Source organism: Chelon labrosus, assembly GCF_963514085.1.
Source record: "Chelon labrosus genome assembly, chromosome: 16".
In the NCBI taxonomy this organism is placed as follows: domain Eukaryota; kingdom Metazoa; phylum Chordata; class Actinopteri; order Mugiliformes; family Mugilidae; genus Chelon; species Chelon labrosus.
This window is the reverse complement of record NC_140349.1, coordinates 24,050,735-24,070,561: the sequence shown is the minus strand read 5'-3', so window position 1 is coordinate 24,070,561 and position 19,827 is coordinate 24,050,735. Positions and strand designations below refer to the sequence as shown.

Sequence of the window (19,827 nt, the reverse complement as noted above, 5' to 3'; positions counted from 1 at the left end):
AAGTCAGGGCTACTTTGAAAGTTTGTACTCAGTTTTATAATGGAACTATGCTTTTCTACACAAGGAAACGTCTGGAGGGAGGCTGTTATACAGTAGGTAACCAAAGCTCAATAATGAACTGATTGGTTGATTTAGCTGGAGGTGAAAACAAACAGAAACATTGCACATAGAGGTATAAAAGAAACTGCCAGTACAGCCTCGCCTACATGCACCCCAGAGGAGCATAGTTCTACCCTTAAGGCACTAACTGAAACTTATGGCTTCCTATATGTGATTTGGACTACAGCAGAGTGTAGGAATATACAACACATTTCGTACACTTAAACAACTGTTTTTGCAAAGTCAACCTATAAAAACGACTGACACAGAAACTTTAAATAATGACTTTCGTGCTTCAGTACATCACTATAACTTTTATATGTATAATACCTCTGCATTGTGCTTATGGCTCATTTATTGACAACATACAGTCGTTTTCTCCTAAGTAAACCGCTGCAAACAGGAGTCAGTGAAGCTATTTGTTCAGTGTCCTCCAGTGGGGCAGCGCTGAAGTAGTGTCTTCTTCATGAAGACGAGTATCGGTGAGAAAAAGTTCACCGTGGCAATCAAGCACCTTCTGAAAGTCCCATACGTAGCGAGATTTGATAAAATACACCAGTATTCAGTAGACGGAGGCTTTGAAATGCGTAGGTGAGGGAGACATTAGCATTCAGGTCATCTCAGGTTCCAGACCGCTACTTGACCTTTTCCCACACCTCTGTCTAGTCCTAACCCGATAGCATTAAACCGAAACAGTGAACATGGTGACCAAAGAAACTAGCAATTAAGTCGCTGCAGTATGGAAATGATGCATTTCCAAACGTTCACCTTTCTCCTCCTATCCAAGCCTTTTCTCCATCCCATCCCTCCCCTGCACCGCTAACATCCGCCGTCTACTTCCCCACACTGGTCTTGTGCTTTTGGTTATGTTTCTGTGCAATGCCGTAGGGAACGTGCGCAGCGACGGTTCCCATCTCCGCCGCCCCCTCCACATGAAACATCTGATCATCAAAGTAGATGTGCGGCCTGATCTTCTCCAGCATGGGGCCCTTCGGCGCGCCCGCGAGGAACAGGGCCTCGTCGATCTCTAACCCCCAGGCCCTGAGCGTCTTCAGCGCGCGGATTCCGGAGCTTGCTGCGCTGCGTGCTGTGACCAAGTAGGTGCGGATGGGACAGTCCAGGCGCTGGCCTTTGGCGTAAAACTTTTTCTGGAGCTTCCCTAACGCCTCCAGGAAGCCCTTCAGAGGACCCTGTCACAGAAGAAGAACTGGTGAGGTTGTGTTTTGTCTTGTGTATGCCCTCCATCATCAGCTATAGTTGAGGTCTCATGTCACAGTCTTACAAACAAACATTTTATCTCAAGGTAGAACAGCGTGATACCTCTGCAGCATATGGCTCTATTTCTTAAATTGCTGGCAGTCCAACAGAATGACAACACCAATTGTGAAGTGTCTGACTTCTGATGCCCATTGAGACCATTTATTATTGATTTTATTTTCCATAATATATTCATGGAATAATCATTACAGAATCATTACGGACTGTTTCATATGGTAAACATCCATGACCATTTAAAGGTGACTGGGTTACATGGAAAAGGAAATGTAAGGCCACGAGCAAATTCATTTTCCAAACACCACTACATTCTGGGTTGATATGAAATGGATTCTATAACCACGGTACTGTAAAAGCAGATATCCTACGAACATTGCTGCTGTTAAGAGGTTTCCATTGAAAAAAAAACAAAAAAACATACATGATCCAGTAGCGTGTCCTCATTCTCCCTCTCATGTTCGAAGAATTTGTCCAGCCCGTGGGCTTTAAAGATGCGCTCAGACTCATCCGAGAAGAGGACTGCGTCGCCGTCAAACGCCACTCTCAGCTGGGATTGTGACACCTCGGTCAGCTTCTCCGTCATGAACATGGTGGCTGCTGCGATGCCTGAAGTGAAAACACAGAGACGTGGAAAATAACGGGTTCTGCTGTCACTCAGCTTGCCTTTGTGATACTTGGTTTTCTTTTAATGTGCTCCAATTCACTGAACGTCTCCTTAGTTGTCTTTTTTTTTTTTAAAGGTATCCATTAGGTATTACTCTTATGATGGAACTTGATGGATCATAATGAAATAAGAAGAAGCATTTCATTGTTTCACATATAACTTCATTTTACTTTGAAGTGGTAACTGTAGACAATCATGTATCAACTACTTCCTCAACAGATTTTACACTTCATTTCACCAAAACACACGCCGAGGCCTGGAGACACTCTCCTGTGGAGCTGCTTCTGAGCCTAATGAACGGACACATTCCTTCCTCAAGTGAAATGAAACCAGCTTCACGTCCCCGTTTCAGTCTCAGAACGGCTTTTATGATGGCCCTCAGTTTACAGGCAGTATTGCCAAACGGCTTTGCAGCTATCTGAGACCTTTCAAGTAAAATGTCAAGGACGCTTCCTTTGCTTTTTCTTTGTTTGTGTGTGTGTGGGGGGCGTGCTTCCCACAGGGTCGCTGCATTAGTGACATGTAGCTTTGCAGGTCACATGATCAGTGTCCCTGAAGTCATCTTGAGAGGTATGCTGTCATGCTGTGATCAATCAGCGCTCCAGTTAATTTCCTCTCTGCACTGTATCCTCAAAGGCACAGTGTGTGACGCAGCAGACGCCGCGTGTTGGTTTCTTGTTCTTAAAAATACATTTTTCTCTATTCCGGTATAAGCCCTTTGATTTTGATTGAAATAACAATGGAGCCTGTAATGTGCTGTGCTGAACAGAATTAAACCTTCAGAAGCAGCTGTCTCCTCATCTCTCTCAAACTGTGCATCGGTACGTTCTGTTTCCAACATATCAACAGCGTGAGGGTGGTCCACGTTTCAGCGCCACAGCCAGAGCAAATGAGATGTGGGTATTCCCTATAGTGTACTTCGTGATTTGTCAGGACGCGCAGGAATCCATCAAGTAAAATGCAAAGGGGGGAATGATCTATATGCTGATTTATGGTAATGTCATGGCACCGGTGGGGAGGATGTCAGTCACTGCTACTTATTATGCAAACTGGATCTCCCTGCAAAGTGAAAGATTGTTGTCTGTGTACAAATGTGACTGTACGTAGTTTTACACTTTTTTAATTCAAACTAAAAAAATGTGAGGGTGGGATTTAAACACAAGTTTTATTTGATTTATTGGAAATGACACTGATGTGAAAAAAGACTTTTAAAACATTTGAGTGGATATCAGTGGGTGCCTGAAATGTAGATAAGACAGTGAAATACTCTAAGTTGTGATGCAAGTGTGTGAACAATAAACTCACTAAATCATCCATAAACAATGATTGCTTTTACATTTATACTAATCTCCCGGCTACAAACAGGTTTTTCCAGTGTCCCAGTCTGTGGGAAAAAACTGTATTTCTGGAGTGAATTCACCTTCTTTTCTACCTTGTTTTTTCACTGAGAAATATCCTACAGGTTTCATGTTCGTTGCTCTCAAGAATGTCAAGCACCACTCCATAAAGCCAGAAATAGTCTGGCTCATAACTTGTTGTAAAACTACAACTTACCATTTTTTTCATGCTGTTTAAACAAGCCATAGTTGTAGCAACATCTTACTTAAGACACACATCTGTATCAAACTCAGGAAACAAAAAGCAGATAGGGATATCTCCTTATCTCCAAGTTTTTTGTTTGATGTGATCGCCTGCTGTTATTAATTTCTCTACAGATTGTATACAGAGATGGGATTATGAGCAGTTCGCTCACATGAATAGTTGATGAGTAGAAATACAGTGCATAGCTACATTTAACTCGTCCATAACTGACTCTAAAATATCAAGATTATGCAGGAAAATTAAATTCTTCTTCATCTTCTGTAACTGCTTATTCCTGTTAAGGGTCGCGAGGTCTGCTGGAGCCTATCCCAGCTGTCGAAAATAAAAATCAATATTTAATTCTACTGCACTAAACTACGAGACTGGAAGCCAAACCTACTTCTCCTCTGACAAATATTTTGTGACTCCAAGTTGGCCTGGAGTTGCTCCATTGGGAACTGACTATGCTCTGGTTAAGATCTGCTGTGCCAATCAAATTGTTTGGGTGGGCTTTACGTGGGGATGGACAGAAGAGTAACAGTGCAGTACACGTCATCTGAGTGCCATGGAGTTGAATTTGTGTACAACAAAATGACTCTGATTGACTGTAGGACCATCCAATTATTCATCCATTTTTTTCTCTGTATCAGTTGAAACACTCCTCATGATGAAATCCAAAGGGAGTGTTACCAGACTCATATTCTGATAAGAACTAAGTAAGGCTACGCCAGGCTACTGAGCTGCTGCATATACTAGTAAATATATTTCCTGGTAGAATGTGCAAACATTAACATCAAAGCATCCGTGTGCAACAGTGTGTCCTCACCTTCAGCCAGTGCCTCCCTGACTTTTTCGGCGTCAGCAGACAGGTAGAGGTTGGTATGCCAGGCCTTCAGGTAGCCGATAGGACTGCTTCCCCCCGTCATACAAAACCTCTCAATGAACAAGTCTGAGGACGAGAGGAAAAAAATAGCAACCAGGTTTTTAATTTCAGTACATCACTCTGTGTTCAGTTACAACATTCAGTACATCAGCAGCTTTAGAGATCCGTTACGATATCGCTACGTGCCTATCTGTTAATGACGTTTTACCGACATCACATGACTTTCGAAGGAAGGGACTGAAAGGATCTATATTTGTGCGTGAAGCTGGGCCTCCGAGTCGGGTCACACAGTTCATGATAAGTCATTGTCGGGGTCATGGAAGGTGATGTGGGCAGGCGAGTTCTTAAAAGATGGCGCGTGGCCAAAGGGGGGGTTAAGTAGAAAGGGGAGAAAAGGGGAGGGGCGAGTTGAGTCGCAGATGAGGAGGGATGAATTAAGATCTGTGGGAAAGTGTCTGTTTGCATTTTGGCTAGGGAAGCCTCTTAATTCGCTGCCGTGGACTGATTGAAAGAGCAGAAGGAGAGTTGGTATGTGGAGAAATGAGACTCAAATGAGCAAATAGGTCCCTCCATACGAGCTGGGTAGTTGTTCCTAACCTCCGTCTCCTTACTGCTGCTCTGGGGGTTTCAGGCTCTGGGTTCTGTAAATCATCTTGAGACGATTTTGATTGTGACATGAATAAAATGGAAATGAATTGGACCGGAAAGTAGATTGAGATTAGGTGATTAGACCCGTTATTAAAGAGCTACTCATGTAACATGGGCTGATATATGTTTGGGAAATGGGGGAACAGATGAAGAGAGACTGCTAGAAAGGAATAACAGATTTATGTTGAGATGGAGATGGATATAGAGTGAGTTGGAGTACAACTGAAAATTATAATACAATGAAACGTTGGGTGACTCAAGATAAATGGAGGTGTAGTAAAGGAGAGGGCTTAGTGATGGTGGAGGATTTATGAAAAGTTAGTATTGGGCTTCCATTGAATTTAAACAGTTAATTTTACCTGAAGCATCTCTCTATCTATCATCCTGTTATGTTATTGATCTGGCCCACTCGAGATCAAATTGAGCTATATGTGGCCGCTGAACTAAAATGAGTTTGACATCCCTCATCTAGACCCTCCCTACCTGGTGAATACCAACGTTTGACAAACTTCTCACCACCAATGGCTTTACCGTGGTTATTTTCTCAGACCTTACAAGGGCCTCTCCAGACCTACAGAATAAATTATATAAGTGTTGGCTCAGGGTGATCCATACCTCACCATAACTAAAGGAGTTTGTAGATGTGTTTGAAATTGTTGCACGTTCCAGCTGTTTCCAAAACGGGTTTAGATGGCTGTTGATAAATGTATGTCCCTACCGTATTGGCAGCTGCTGTTCAGGCTCAATTGCTGGTCCCCTTATTAATATGTGGTTCCAGCTGTACTGGCAGCATATCAAACTGGAACACTGACATTCTAAATATAGTTGAAAACAATCAGGTTATCAACAGGTAAAACTCTCCTGACATATAAAGACAGAAACAAACAGTGAGCCAGCGGACCTTTAAGCCAACTGAACCTGGAACAGCATCTTTAATTCATAATTATTACCTTCCCTTCTTGCCCCACTAGGGCAAGATGGAAGGAGTCCAGCTTCTCGTGAACCAGTGATATTGATCAGGCTGAAAGAACTACTTACTTACTATGAGTTTAGACTGTTCAGTCAGCCTGGCTTGGAACATTCGTCTGAGTTTATGCGATATGTTGCATGAGGCAATCAACCAAAGAGTGATTATTGGGAAAAGCCTGGAAAACGAGAGTCCAAATTTGAAACTGAAATTTTTCTTTATTTTGGAACCAAAGTTCAAATTGTGTGAGGGAGTCTTAAACACATAAGAGAGAAACAAAGACAGAGATAGAATGGGTTTCGTAAACAGGCAGGAAGCAAAAGGAGAAGGAAACTAAACCCTCAGAGTGATCTCTCCTACACTCAGAGAAACAATTGTCCTCTAAAGAGTTCCTAAATGGTTTATTCAGCTTTGTAGTGGACACACACAAACGCTCTGCAATACCTCATCACTTCCAACTTCTCAAGCGTCCCCTGTCTTTAAGGCGGGTGCCGGAGCATGGGAAGTCACTCGAGGGAAAATGTCCTCCCCATTGATCTCTTTGTGATGTTTTTTTTTTTTTCTCTCCTGAAAAAATGTTTTCATATCATCTATGTTTGTATGATTTATTTGCTTGTCCAAAAGATCTGAAGCATGGTAATAGCGAAGCAGGAAGTCGGCGGGGTCGCTATGAGTGAGCAGCAGCTTTCACAGAGACTAAGTGTGTGTCCAGTGCACAATAGAATACTATGCATATTGATGCACGCGTAGGTTTGAATTTAAATAGAGAATGATTCAGTTATTGCATGAACTGTCGATTCTCTGCATGCAGCACATTTGCAGAGTCATCTCGACCCCTGGGTTCTATAATGTATAGAAGATATCTAGATGCATTAAATTCCTGGAGGGAACCTACTACATCCTGTCACTCAGAGCCATGTGCAAATTATAGAGAAGTCAGCCACCTGAATGCAAGGAGAGAACTTTTATCCTCTGCAGAAATTATGCTCACCAAACTCTTTTAGTTCCGTAGGAAAGGTCGGAGGTCGGGGGTCTGTTTGAACGAACCGGGCCCCGCATGCAGAGAGCCACCGGAGAGATCTAACGTGGAAGCATCTGGAACGCCATGCATTGCTTTGGTGGCTGCGCTCAGACCTGTTTTTGTTTCAGGCCTCTTGCATTATTCTTACACCCCGAGGGACGCAGTCTTGAACTCACCCCGGCCTCGAGCTCCGAGCATCTGTAAACATTCGAGGAGCTCAACGGGAAGTGGTCTGAGAGGAAGATGTCATCACAGGGTCTGAGATTTTCCCTGGGAAGGATCCCGTCAGTCAGCTGTTCATACACTCCGGTGTTTGTCTCTCAGCTGAGCTTGCGTCAGTTTCGGTATTGTGAACGTCTTAACTTCTTTTAGTACTTTTTTTTATTATTTCACCAACGTATGAATGCAACTATGTATGACAGCAAAAAACAGGGCGCACAATAAAGTTTCAAGGGTCGAGTGCCATTCTCAACATTACATTGGTATTACATTACCTGATTTTATCTGTATCATTGTTTGACACTAGAGGTTTACAGCAGTCCTGCCTAAAATGCGTTCAGTGGAGTCAGACTGCACCTCTTGAGTGTAGCATTTTATATATGGTGTATGTGATCGGGCTGTATCATTCCTTTAATTTCATCTGTACTGTCATATGAACAACATAAATACAATCTGCACACTGTTCTCTGAATCAGATGGGAGACTAGTTTGGTCCAGCTTGGATGTAAATGTGGATTTGAAGACCATTCAGTGCAAGAAACTGTTCTTATTCTTTTGACCACTGCAACTGCAATGAGTAGTTTTGTCTTTTTTTTTTTTTTTTTTAAGCAGTGATACTACATATGGGTGTTACTGAAAAGCAGCAGCTTATGAAACCTGTCTGAACTTGTTCACGCAACCTTCCCCATCAATAATCTTTATCAGAAACCCACAGAAGAACAAACATGCAGCTCATTCTGTGGTTTCCATCTGGTATCTCCACGGCTATGGAGGACCACAGGAAACAATTTCATTACTTAATAACTAACTGTACGATTAGGCACTACTACATTTGTTGACAAGAGCTAGTTACATCCCATGGTTAGTTTGCATTACTTTGTTTTTGCATAGCTGAGGCTAAAATGACCAGGCAAATCAAACAGCAAACAGCAAACAGCGCCAGGGAAATGGGAATGCAAATGTGAAAAGAAATCTGTATTCCAAATTCAGTTTGTGAATCCAGTCTTTTTCAAAATTATTTGTAACTTTCATTATTTCTTTAATTCGTTTATGCTTTTTTAAATAATGTAAATTATTACCTGTGCTGTTTTTTGTTTCAGCTGTTTACCATAAATTCTACGTATAAAGTCTCTCTTTTTTGTCCATTATAATATCAAATAGTGAATTACTTTGTGACCATTGATAAATAAACTTATAAACTAATATAGCAGTGCCTAATTTTAATGTACAATTACTGAAAACTTTTCTGTTTCCGTGGCACTTGTGGTCCTCCATATACGTATCAGCCTCTTCACAGAAGCTTCTAAATGTTCTCCAGCTTAACTGCATTTCGTTTTGGCACTGGGTAAAGGTTAGAAGATAGATGGTTAACACAGAAAAGGTTTGTGGTAACTTGAGAGACAATATTTTCATTTAACTGAAGCAATGATCTATCACTTATTTTAAGCATCTTTGTGGCCTAAATCTGGACACAGATGGGACTCTGTGTCGGATTTTGACGTCACCACTCCCTCTTCCTAGGAATTATACACACTCCTTTTTTAAACACTCCACTCTTACTACTTCCATTAATCATTTCTGTCTGTCACATTAGAAGCCAGTGTAGGCCGCAATTAGAGCATTTCCAGTTTAAGGCCGTGCCTTTCTTGTGATCGCATCAAGAACATTCAGAGACGGCCACTTTGATGGCTCAAACTGGATCTCAGAACATAAACTGATTTCACCCTTGATTGAAAAAAAAAACAAAGCATTTTTAAACCCGGATTTAGAATAAGCAATTTCGGAGAGCTACATGGAGAGTAAGATAATGAGCTTGTCAAACTCATGTATATCTTAGTGAGTGCTTGAAATCCAATATCATATGACGCTGTTAAAGTGCTAGTAGCCACTGACAGGAAGCTATTTTTATCTGGTATCCTGTCGGCCGGCTTGCGTCTAATTCTACTTTTGCGGTTCGATTTTTGTAGACTTACTGTGATGATTGATGGTGTTGATGAGGCGGATTCCTACGTGTGCGTGGTTGTACGTCACTAACACAATGTCGAACAGCTCCTCACTCTGTGGGTACAGTTCTCTCAGACGAGAGTTGACCGCCTCCAGAGCCTGCCAGGAGACAGCAACAGTCAGCTGAGAAGCTCAAAATATATATATACATATAAAATTTAAAATTTAAAAATCTGTGAATGTTTGTGTGACTTTAACCTTGACAAAGGGGAAAGCAGGTCCAGGGGCGAAGGGTTCGTTCTCGTGTTCGATCTGATACCTGAGATATTCCTCCACACCTTGCTGCTCAAACACTTTCTGCTCCCGCTCGGTCCGAAACATGACCCGAGAAGAGACAGCAATGGTCACCGCGTTCTCCGGCTTCGGCTGCAGAAGAAGAGAGACAAGGTAGAGAATGAGATGACAAAGAGGAACAGAATACCAGGTGGATGAGCGAGCAGTGATGACAAAAAGTAAGGGTAACTGGAAAACACAGAGAGAGGAGAAGGTAGGGGTGTCAGAAGAATGGATGATTCTAGCTTTTACCTGAAAAAAAAAAATTTGAATTTCCTTTTTACAAGTAAGTGCACATGCTTCTGCTACCTTTTTACAAGAGACCTCAGGGCTGTCGTAAAGATTCTATCTGCATGCATTTTAGAACTCTTCACATCACATTACATGCTGGGCCAAATGTTTTGTGTCAGATGTTATCCGTGTGTAATGACATTACGTTATCTTGGACTTACTGCACGAATGGGGATTTATTAGTAGAATGGTGTCTATGATCTATAATTATGGGATAAAAAAGACTACGTATGCTCAGACACGTCACCATGCTACATACTCTGGATTCATTCACAGCGGCAGGGCAAAATGCAACTCACTCCAACCGAGTACGGACGTATTTTAATATTTTGGGATCATTCTAATCTTCTGTAACAAACTAGATAATTTATTTTGAAAGACTGAGCCAGAAAGAACACAAAATAACTTGATATTTATTTTTATGTTCAGGGATGTATATATGTAATCCAAGTGACTAATTTTCAACTTTTGGTCCCTGGCTGTAAATTTTGGCCGTTACAACATTTCTCAAAATACACACTAATTACAAGTGAAAAACTAATTGCCAAGTTTCAGCCCACAGTAATCTCTAGTGATAATAGTATTTATACATATGCAGTCATAGTCACACACTGTGAGCAGGTAGGAAGTTGGGGCGGATGGATAGGTCAACAAAACTTACAGAACAGAACATGATGGACCACTATTCACTTCTAATGTTAGTTTCTTTTAGTTTTTGTGACCTTGATCTTTGCATAATTACAACCCAGATATTTGCCTAAATGTAACCAAATGGTTTTTGTACCCACACCTAACCAAATGGAGGCAAAACAAGACTGTATTAAACTTTATTGCACGCTCAAAGCTTGTATTTAGAGGACGAGTTGCATTTGCCAAATATTAAATCTACTGTTGTTACACTACTGATAAGCTATTGTTCTAGATACTTGATCTGTTGGGTTTTCTGTGAAATATCTAAAGACATCCTTAAGTTTCTTTGATGAACAACTAAGGATTTAAATTTGGCTATTATTTATGCGTGAAATTTGAGCAAAACATAAATATGTATATGTGAAATCTCCTCTATTCTCCCAGCAGGTCACACTATGATCTCTCCCAATCATTTAGTATATAATAATTAATTATTATTATTTTGTAAGTATCTTTTAACATTTCACATCACAGCTGGGAAGTACATGTTATTGGGGAGTTGTTTAAGGCTCATTGTCTTTTGGTTTTGGTCATAATGTAGCTAAGCACAACTGTTTATGGTTTGTACTGCTGACTATATACACAGAACTGAATGATCCCCAGAACTGCTGAAAAAGTTCATTTATAGGTACAGCTTATCTAGCCAGTTAGTACCATACTACTATTCTTCCTTTGACCACTGTAATTCTTGTATTTTAAAGCTCATAATGTTCATTGTTTGTTGAGAATGCATTTTGGAGGATGTACTTGTGTTTTTAAATTGTACCAATACAAGTAATTATTTTTCACCAGCCCATTTCCATTAACCGTACAGTGACTCGTCAAATTGACACACAATGTCGGGATATTGGCCACTTTTTACTTTTTATTGCTCCGTGGAAACAGATGAACTATACTAGGTAGCGTGGTGGCCTCATATTGCGCGCATGTTGCCTAATGCGTGTTTATACTCTGCCATTGGTTTCCGGCGGGGGAGGGCAGCATTCCTACCGGGGCAGCAGGCAAATATTGCCCGCAGTGGGCAGCTGGGCTCAGTTTGATGCCTGGGTGGTGAAAAGAGCAGGGTGAGGGGGCAGATGGGGCTAGCCAATTTAAAGTTCTTATATAACTTTGTCCAAATGTGTTTGAAATTCTAATATATATATGTGTTATATGTGTTCTGAATGAGTATATCTTTCAAAAGCAGTATGTAATGATAATTTAAAAGTACAAAAATCAAATAAAACAAATCACTGGTCATTTTATATGTACAGTCATTAAAACTGTGTGAATGCATTGTGTGTGACTAAGTTGGAGTGGGAATATGTGCACTGAGACATTTACATATTTGGGTCTAGATCCTGCTGGGTGTGTTCTTATGAATAAGCCACCTGACCTGATAAGCTCGCTGAGCCATTGTTCCTGTATTTAGCCCTGTTCCATCATAACACAACGCTGCCTGCTGACAGGTCACCTACTTACCTGGTAACACACACACACACATCACTTTGTCAGGATTAACCCTGATCCACTTCCCGTTGATCAAATATGATCCCATTTTCACTTTTTTTTTCTCCTGTCAGCAAAAGACAGAAAATGCGCACGTCTTACTTTGTGAAATATCTTCACGTTAACCTCTGCCAAGCACAACTCATTTGACTATAGAGGAAATTGTGACATGTATACAGTACATGAACGTGTTGTTTGTACCCTGCACTGCTGACCCTAGCCTCTGTTTTGTCACCAGAGAGACAATGGCCATGAGGTGTAAAGTTTGTTATGTGTCAGGATGAAACTAAATATCACAGAGAACATTCAAAAATGAAAAAGTGGAATGAAGAGAATACATTAGACAAAATGAGGATCTTTCCCTTCTTTTCTCTCACTTATTATAGAATAATACTTGGTTAAGTTTGTCCTGCCTTTGTCAAAAGGCTCTTAAAGCTGTGTTAAAAAGCCTAGTGTGCTGACTAATCTGTGTGTACCAATGGCTGAGTTCAAACTGATACTAAAATTAAATATGCAGTTCTAAAGACATGCAATGGGAATCAGTGTTAATCTAAACTTCAAAACTAAACCAGGTTTCCCTAATCTAGACTTCACAAATGGATCCTCCTCCAGAAGTCTCATAAAGCAGAACATAACTAGCGCTACGGTATGAGGGGTTGGTAAATAAAGAAAATGTGTCTTTCACTGCACAAAGGGCCAAGTCACAATGTCACTGTGTGTCTCTTTGTCTGCCTTCAGGGATTTACAACAATTCCTCATTCAGCAATTCTTTCTTTGCTCTCTGGAAATCCCCATATGTAATACACTATATCAAAACCAGAACACTATGCCAAAGCAACCCCTCCACTTTGCCCATGAGCTCTTCTGTTGATACATGATCCCTATTCTGTGTTCACAACACATCAGAGTTACAGCTCGGTGTTGTCTGACTGTGCGTGAGTCATTTCACGTGCTATCAGTATGCATGTTTGCGGCTGTGGTGTGTCATATCACAATGTCGATGGAAGACCGCCTACTTCCGTCATAGGCCCTAACCCCAGACATATCATTTAATGCTGCAAAGTGGAGCAAGAAAGGAAAACAGTGCGCTGCCATGAAGTGCAACATGTGTCTGAAGTGTAGTGCTGTTTATAATTTTATAATGCAATTTCATGATACACTGTGGCATGATTTTTGTCGCTTAGTTTAAGTGGAAAGTCAGTTTTTGTGGAGAGACCGTAAGTTCCGGCCAAAGCAAACAAATGTGGACGTCTCATATTATACAAATCTACAGTAGCAGACTAGAAGAGTGGTAAACTGAACAAGCTGTGACATTTAACTCTCAAAATTCCACACAAATGTTTGCCGATGTTTGTGTCTTTCTGATTTGTTGGTTAGGAATACACAGTAATTAAATGAAAGGTTTATCAAACAGCTGCAGTCCTTATCAAGACATATGAAGTGATCCGCGCAACATGTGCTAAAGCCCGAGCTTGTCAAAGATCCCGTCTTCAGCAGGTTAAAGTTGCAGAATCACAGGGACACACATTAAAAGGCCACAGTCTCTATTGATCAAAACACAGCATGTTGGTTCAGTCGCCCCGCCCAGCCGGCGACAACGTGAATCAACATGACGGCACACATGATGATGCTTCAGGTCAGGCTGTCGGTTAGTAGAGTGGGTGTGTTCGTGATCATGCAGGCACGGCCGTCACAGAGGCGGTTAAAAGAGGGTGGAAGGGCAGCAGTGGTGATCGTTCAGCAGCCATGGACACAACGTTTGACCTTACACGATGATGGGACATACTTACGAAGAACACGCCTCCCTCCACCTTCCGGGCTCGTCTCCCTGCCACCTTAGCAGAATGACAGTTTGTTTTTATTCATCAGAAAGAATTTTCCACATCTTTAGAGTTCCCTTTAGAGTTATTTTTTGTTGTTGTTGCAATGCCTGATAGAGAAATTAGATTTCTACACACTCTTTAAAAGCTATGAAGACAGGTAACTGCGTATAATACATATCTAAAAACAGGTGAAAGTACGTTTTTAGAGCTCTGGTGGCAGTGGAGGACTAAGCACTCAGAGACAGCTTTGCACATGTATGAAACCTTTAGTGCAGCTTATCCGTTAGAGTCAGTTTACTCTATGAATAACATGTCACACAGTCTGGGAGCAATCCCGGAGCAAGAGTCCAGTTCTATCCTGCGATTTGATACCAGCAGTGTTAACTGCCTGCCCTCTCTCTGTGGGCCTCCTACCCCCTGGGAATGCATCCATCACAAGGTCCTCTGCACAAGAATTTCAGTTTGTATGACTTGAATGAAGCATCTCTCTTTGAGTTAAATAGTTGGAAATAAAAAAAACAAAACATGCTTCCATGTTTATATGAAGTAGCACCCAGCAGCCACACACTATACAATAATCCTGTCAGATCAGGGCTGGTATCTGGTGCATAACCCAGATCCATGAGTCATCTGTTATTTACATATCAGAGGCTGTGAGACATCCCCTCTATCGGCGGCGAGTGGTGGAAGGGATTTCCAGACAGCAGGCGGAGACAGACCATAGGGGGAAGCAGTGGGAAAAAAGAAAGAGGTGAGAGTGTGAGCAGAAAGTGGCGAAGGCGGGGAGCAGTGGGGACGCTGATATTTATAGATAAGGTAAAGGCCAGTGATGATGCAGTCTGTTTCTAGCCCTGGCTGATAGGGTGACACTAGAGTGTGACTGAACACTGCCAGTAACTGCAGAGTTCACGTGGTGGATGTTCTGACGTCAGACCAATATTGTTCTTTAATTAAAAAATTTAAAAAAAAAAAGTCAAACAGGAAGTCACAGAAATCCAAGATATTATATGAGAAATTTTTATGTACAGTATTTGATCAATGTTGCTGTATAGGATTCAATGTAGATAGTTATTATTATGCTTCATGAGGTTGTTTTAGACATACTTAAGATTTAGACAGTTCAGGTGTTCATTGGACACTATAGCAACAAACACATGCAGCCAGAGTCATAGCGGTCTGTCTTCTGCTACAAGAAGAACAACAAGGAGTCCCGCAGCAAAGAGTTTGGGCAGAATGGAGCCCTGATCTGGACACATGGTCTGGGATTACAAGAACAGACTAAGGCCGCCTAAATCTAGAAGAAAAGTCAAACCGTCTCCCAGATGTTTTCTTTTTTTCTTTTGCATGGAGTTCATTGATAAATTATAAAATGCTCACTGCATCACTTTTGCTACATGATAAAACCATTCTGTGGAACTGAAAGTGTAATTTTGTACTTCATATACTGTAGCTGCAGCAGAATAAGAGAATGACATTCAGAAATTTCAGGGAAAAGGAGAAGTCAATTAAATGTTTTTATACGTACTGAGTGCACAGTGCTAGTAAAGCCACCCAGTTGATAGTGACATCCAGTATGAAGTATATTTCCTGCAATTTCTTTTCCTTTGCCTTTGTGACTATCAGATTTTTATGTACACGGTAAATAACCGAAAATTACATTAGGAGAGTGTTTGATGCCTGAAACCTAGCCAATAGTAAAGCTAAATTATCACCTGCATGAGGACTTCTAGACGAGTCCAAGTGAGCACCCCCCTCTTGTAAGGATGGATCTTAAGGTAATAAACTGTCATTTAGTCACATAGAAGTGTCTTTGTAATTTTATAAGAGGTGAGATAAGATAAGATTCTTTATCACACAGTGGGAAAGAACTGTGTTTCAGCAGCAGGCAGTTTAGATAAAAAAGTGAACTTTAAATAAGTACTAAAAATAGAAATGAAATACAATAGCAGCCATAGGAAAATTTTGATTTTCCAAACGGTCCTTGTCCTTTCAAAGTATCTTTGCTTTTCCTACATTAAGTTAGCTTGCTAAACTGCTTCATTTTAGCTTCATTGGCTTCTACACACTGACAGGCTGATGTCAGTTATCACTTCAGTGCTAAACGTTTTGTGTTAACAACTTCCCCGACCATGAGGCAGTATTCAGATGAAACTTCAAGAAATATTACTGTTCTCAAATTGCATCAGTGGTGTTAATATAAAAAATATGATTAAAGGAATGAACAGATTGTAAATGCTGCGTAACGTTAGCTTATACAATGTAGCTATGCTAGCTAATGACATGCGTCTGGATGTTCTCCGCTAGCTAGCTGGGATTGCTAACAACTGCCACTAACAATAGGTCACATATGTATAAACACAGCACAGTTTTATCTTCCTTATATTCTATTTCCATCGATTCGCTCTTTTCTGGCGTCATGCTTTTTAAATCCACTCAGCTTTAAGGCCTTCTGTCATGTTTTGGATCACACGTGGACTATCTCGTTGGGTGCGTGAAATCGGTCTCGTGACCTCAGGATGCAGGAAACGCCTTGTATTTTAAAAAATCGATCCAAGGAATTTTAAATCAAGACAGATTTGAATAGGAAAAATTGTTTTTTGTTTTTTTTAAACCAAGCCCAAAAGGTACATACAGACTACTCACACAAACACAAGAGGAAAAGCACTTTTTAAACAGCAATTGCAAAATCCACCTAAATGAACCAAAACCAGACAAAATTTGGTTCACCCGCATAACTCTATTTATACCCGCAAAATAAAATTCAAAACTGCCTGATAGGGTGTAAACTGCCAAACACTGACGTCCAGTCTCTCGACACCGCCTACAGCCCCTTCAGCTCTTTTCCCTTCTAGCCCCTCATCCTCGATTCAATGCACTGCAGATGAGAACTGGCTTTAATTTAATATGAATCCTCCATAATCCCGCTGGCATGGCCATTCAGTGTTAATTAAAATGATGTAATGAAAGAAGTAAGGATTTCTATTTTATTAATGAAGCCTGCGTTGTCGAGGAGAAAAAAGTCCCGCGACAAAAAATCTGTAACACCGTCCATTATTATCTCTTATTTATCTTTTATACTCCTTCTCTAGAGTAACGTGTTATATGTAATGGAGTGGCCATCCATGAAAAAGTGTCATGATGATTCTATATCATGAAAATCTTTGTTTAAGAGTCTTTTGGGTAGAATTGAGCCTGCAGGATGTACACATGTACACATGTATGGCTCTCCAGCAACAGGCCCTAAGCTATTGTGTGTTCAGAATACCATCATACTACATATTATACATGTCTTTGGTTTGCTCAGTTATAAATTTTATAATCTAGTTTCACAGACATCCACTTGATTTAAAAGCCCTGTAATCTGAGTGGTCCATTGCCCATGATGAATTATCATATGCTGTTTACACTAATGCTTTTATGTACGTGCTGCTTCAGATGAAGGGATATAGCTGCTGCTGCGCATTGGACGGTAACTTGATGCCGTAATATTTGGACTGATAGCTAAGCACTATCATTGGTACATGGATGTTTACAGTCTCAAAATAAATCACTGCGACCACACTAATCCTCAAGCAGCCGAGATTGCTCTGGTTCCTTGACTTCAGTTCTTGTCCCCTCGGAAGCGTTATAATTCGAGCTCACGAAAGATGTGCTAAACTGCAATAATTCCGTGTTGAAGTCGCTCGGATAGCCCCTGGGGCCTGTTCCCGGATTCCCTAATGCTACAGCTTGTCCTGTTCAGTGTTGCTGCAGTGCTATAAGTGGTGCTAAACTTCTGCCAGTGAGTGTGACTAGTGCTCCTCTAATTGTCAGGTCAAATCAATGCTAACCTTTATTTCCGTTAGGGTTCTCAGCTCTGCAGGCCCAACTGGGGACAGACTGATTCTGTACAACCTCTCTTCAGAGTAAGTAAGACAGTATTATAAAAGGAAATGAAACAACCTATTTATACACTTTCAGTTGCTGAAGAACATCAGAGCTGGTTCAGCTCAATACTGCTGTAGCACACAGTATTACACTGTATCATATAATTTGTCCTACTTATTTTGAAATGCAGACTATGTGATCTATGGTATTAGATCATTCAGTGTCATGAGGAGTACTGCCACTAACTGGAAAAATTGTAATGCAGTAGAGTTTAGACCTAAGTCCAGTGAAAGCAATGAGTGATACATCATAAAAACAGCGTAGGCCTAGATCTAGTTAGTTTAGCTTGTTAGCTTAGCATCTAACTCCTGAATAGCATTACTATATACATCTAGGAAAAATGTTTTTAGGTATTGTGTGTGTTGTCTTCAAGTTCCATTGGAAGAAAGAGTGTGATGAAAGTCTCATTCCAATATTTGTTGAATCAGAATCACTCCTGACCTTCCCCGACCCCCTGTCCCCCCCATTATTGAGCTACGCCTTAAGCTGCACATGGGCAAAGTAAACATCTGACTCAAAAGAATAAGCTGGGTGGGAGCAGCAGCAGGGCAGAGAATAGAGACAAGAGGACAGAGGGATGTTTGATGGAAATCAAATGTGCGATGCTTTGCGTCCTTGCAAACTGAAAATGTGAAATAAAAGATACACACGGACGTACTTGCAGCTCTGGACGGTAAGCGAGACTTACTGTTTTTGGCTTGGTGGTAAGGCCCAGGTGATCTTTGTCAAACTCTTCTTTCTCTTCCCATGATCCTCTGCTCTCCCCATTGGACGCGGGGGCAACTTTGAGCTCCTTGACCTGTCCGCTCATCACCTGCACAGGGTCCAGGCTCATCTTCACCATAGAGAGTCCCTCTGTTTGTGCTTCCCGAAGCTCTCCAGACTACTCTGCCTTGGGGTAAAGACGCTGCTGTGCTCTTCTTCTTAGGCAGAAGAAGGTGGTGCTACCAAATAAACAAAGCGCCCCGCCACAGTCCGCAGCATTTATCGAGACTCTCCTATCATGCACATTGCTAGTTGTCTCACTACAGTGGTTTGCTGGGCTTGCACCTAGAAAGCTGGTTCACTCCTCTGCCTCCTGTTCACTTGTCTGTATCCCTTTTTCCCCCCTCTCAAGAGGATTATTGCTCTCTGCATCCAGTTCCAGAGGACATGAAAGGCGCTCACCCGTTCACAACCATTATCCTGCACACAGTCCCCCCTCTGTTACAGTATGCATGCATACAAACACTGTCACACACACAGTCTGTCCTTTGCAAGTGTGTTGCAGGCTGTGTAGCGGTCCATCTGCTGCTATCTCTCTGTCTCTCTTTCCCCTGTCATTGCCCCCCCCTCCCTCCTGTGTCCCATTCGATCACTCTCTTCTCAGCTCCCTGGTTTCATTCGTCCCCCCCCCCCCTCCCAGCCGACCTATCACAGACTTTCTTCCTTATTCAGCATGGCCCCGCCTCCCCACACTCTCCTCAGTGTTTGCCCAAGAGGCTCATGGGACATTCAGGCACACACTAAGCGCAGAGCAAAATAAATAGCCATTCAAGATGAGCCGTTTAATCTAGATGCAAATCCAGTGACGTTGTTTATTGTTGTTAGTTATTTTAACAAATGAGATGGGAGAGATTTTGTTTATGGGGATGGTGAAATCAGGTGAAAACCCGGATAAATCATTAGAGCCTCATCTCAAATCGAATAGAACGTGTCTTTTTCTCAACACTTGGCTTTAAGCAACACGTGGCTTTAAGCCAAGTGTAACTATTTTCACATGCTGAAACTGAAATTAAAAAAACAAATTAAACTATGCTGACTGTGGATGAGTGTGAGAATCAGGCAGGGAGGGGCTGATGAGGGGTTGGGGGTAAATTGGCCTAAAGGTAGCAGATAATGGATGTAACCTTCATTAAAAACCAAGGTTGCACAGAGAGTTAAACACGAGGCCATTAGTGTCCTTACTCACATGTGCTGAACAGCACTGGGGCG

The 19,827-nt window shown here is 41.5% G+C and overlaps 1 protein-coding gene across 1 annotated transcript; it reads right to left on the bottom strand.

The window, feature by feature from the left end:
• Positions 1-844: 844 nt before the first annotated feature.
• On the bottom strand, positions 845-18,697 carry nt5c1aa (5'-nucleotidase, cytosolic IAa; the record flags this gene model as incomplete). The annotated part of the gene is made up of 7 exons (XM_084562995.1): positions 845-1,289; positions 1,796-1,980; positions 4,446-4,568; positions 9,331-9,460; positions 9,560-9,727; positions 13,894-13,938; positions 18,542-18,697. The coding sequence occupies 7 exons, from the start codon at positions 18,695-18,697 to the stop codon at positions 933-935; spliced, it is 1,164 nt and encodes a 387-aa protein (XP_084419121.1). The 3' UTR covers positions 845-932.
• Between the last annotated feature and the right edge of the window lie 1,130 nt (positions 18,698-19,827).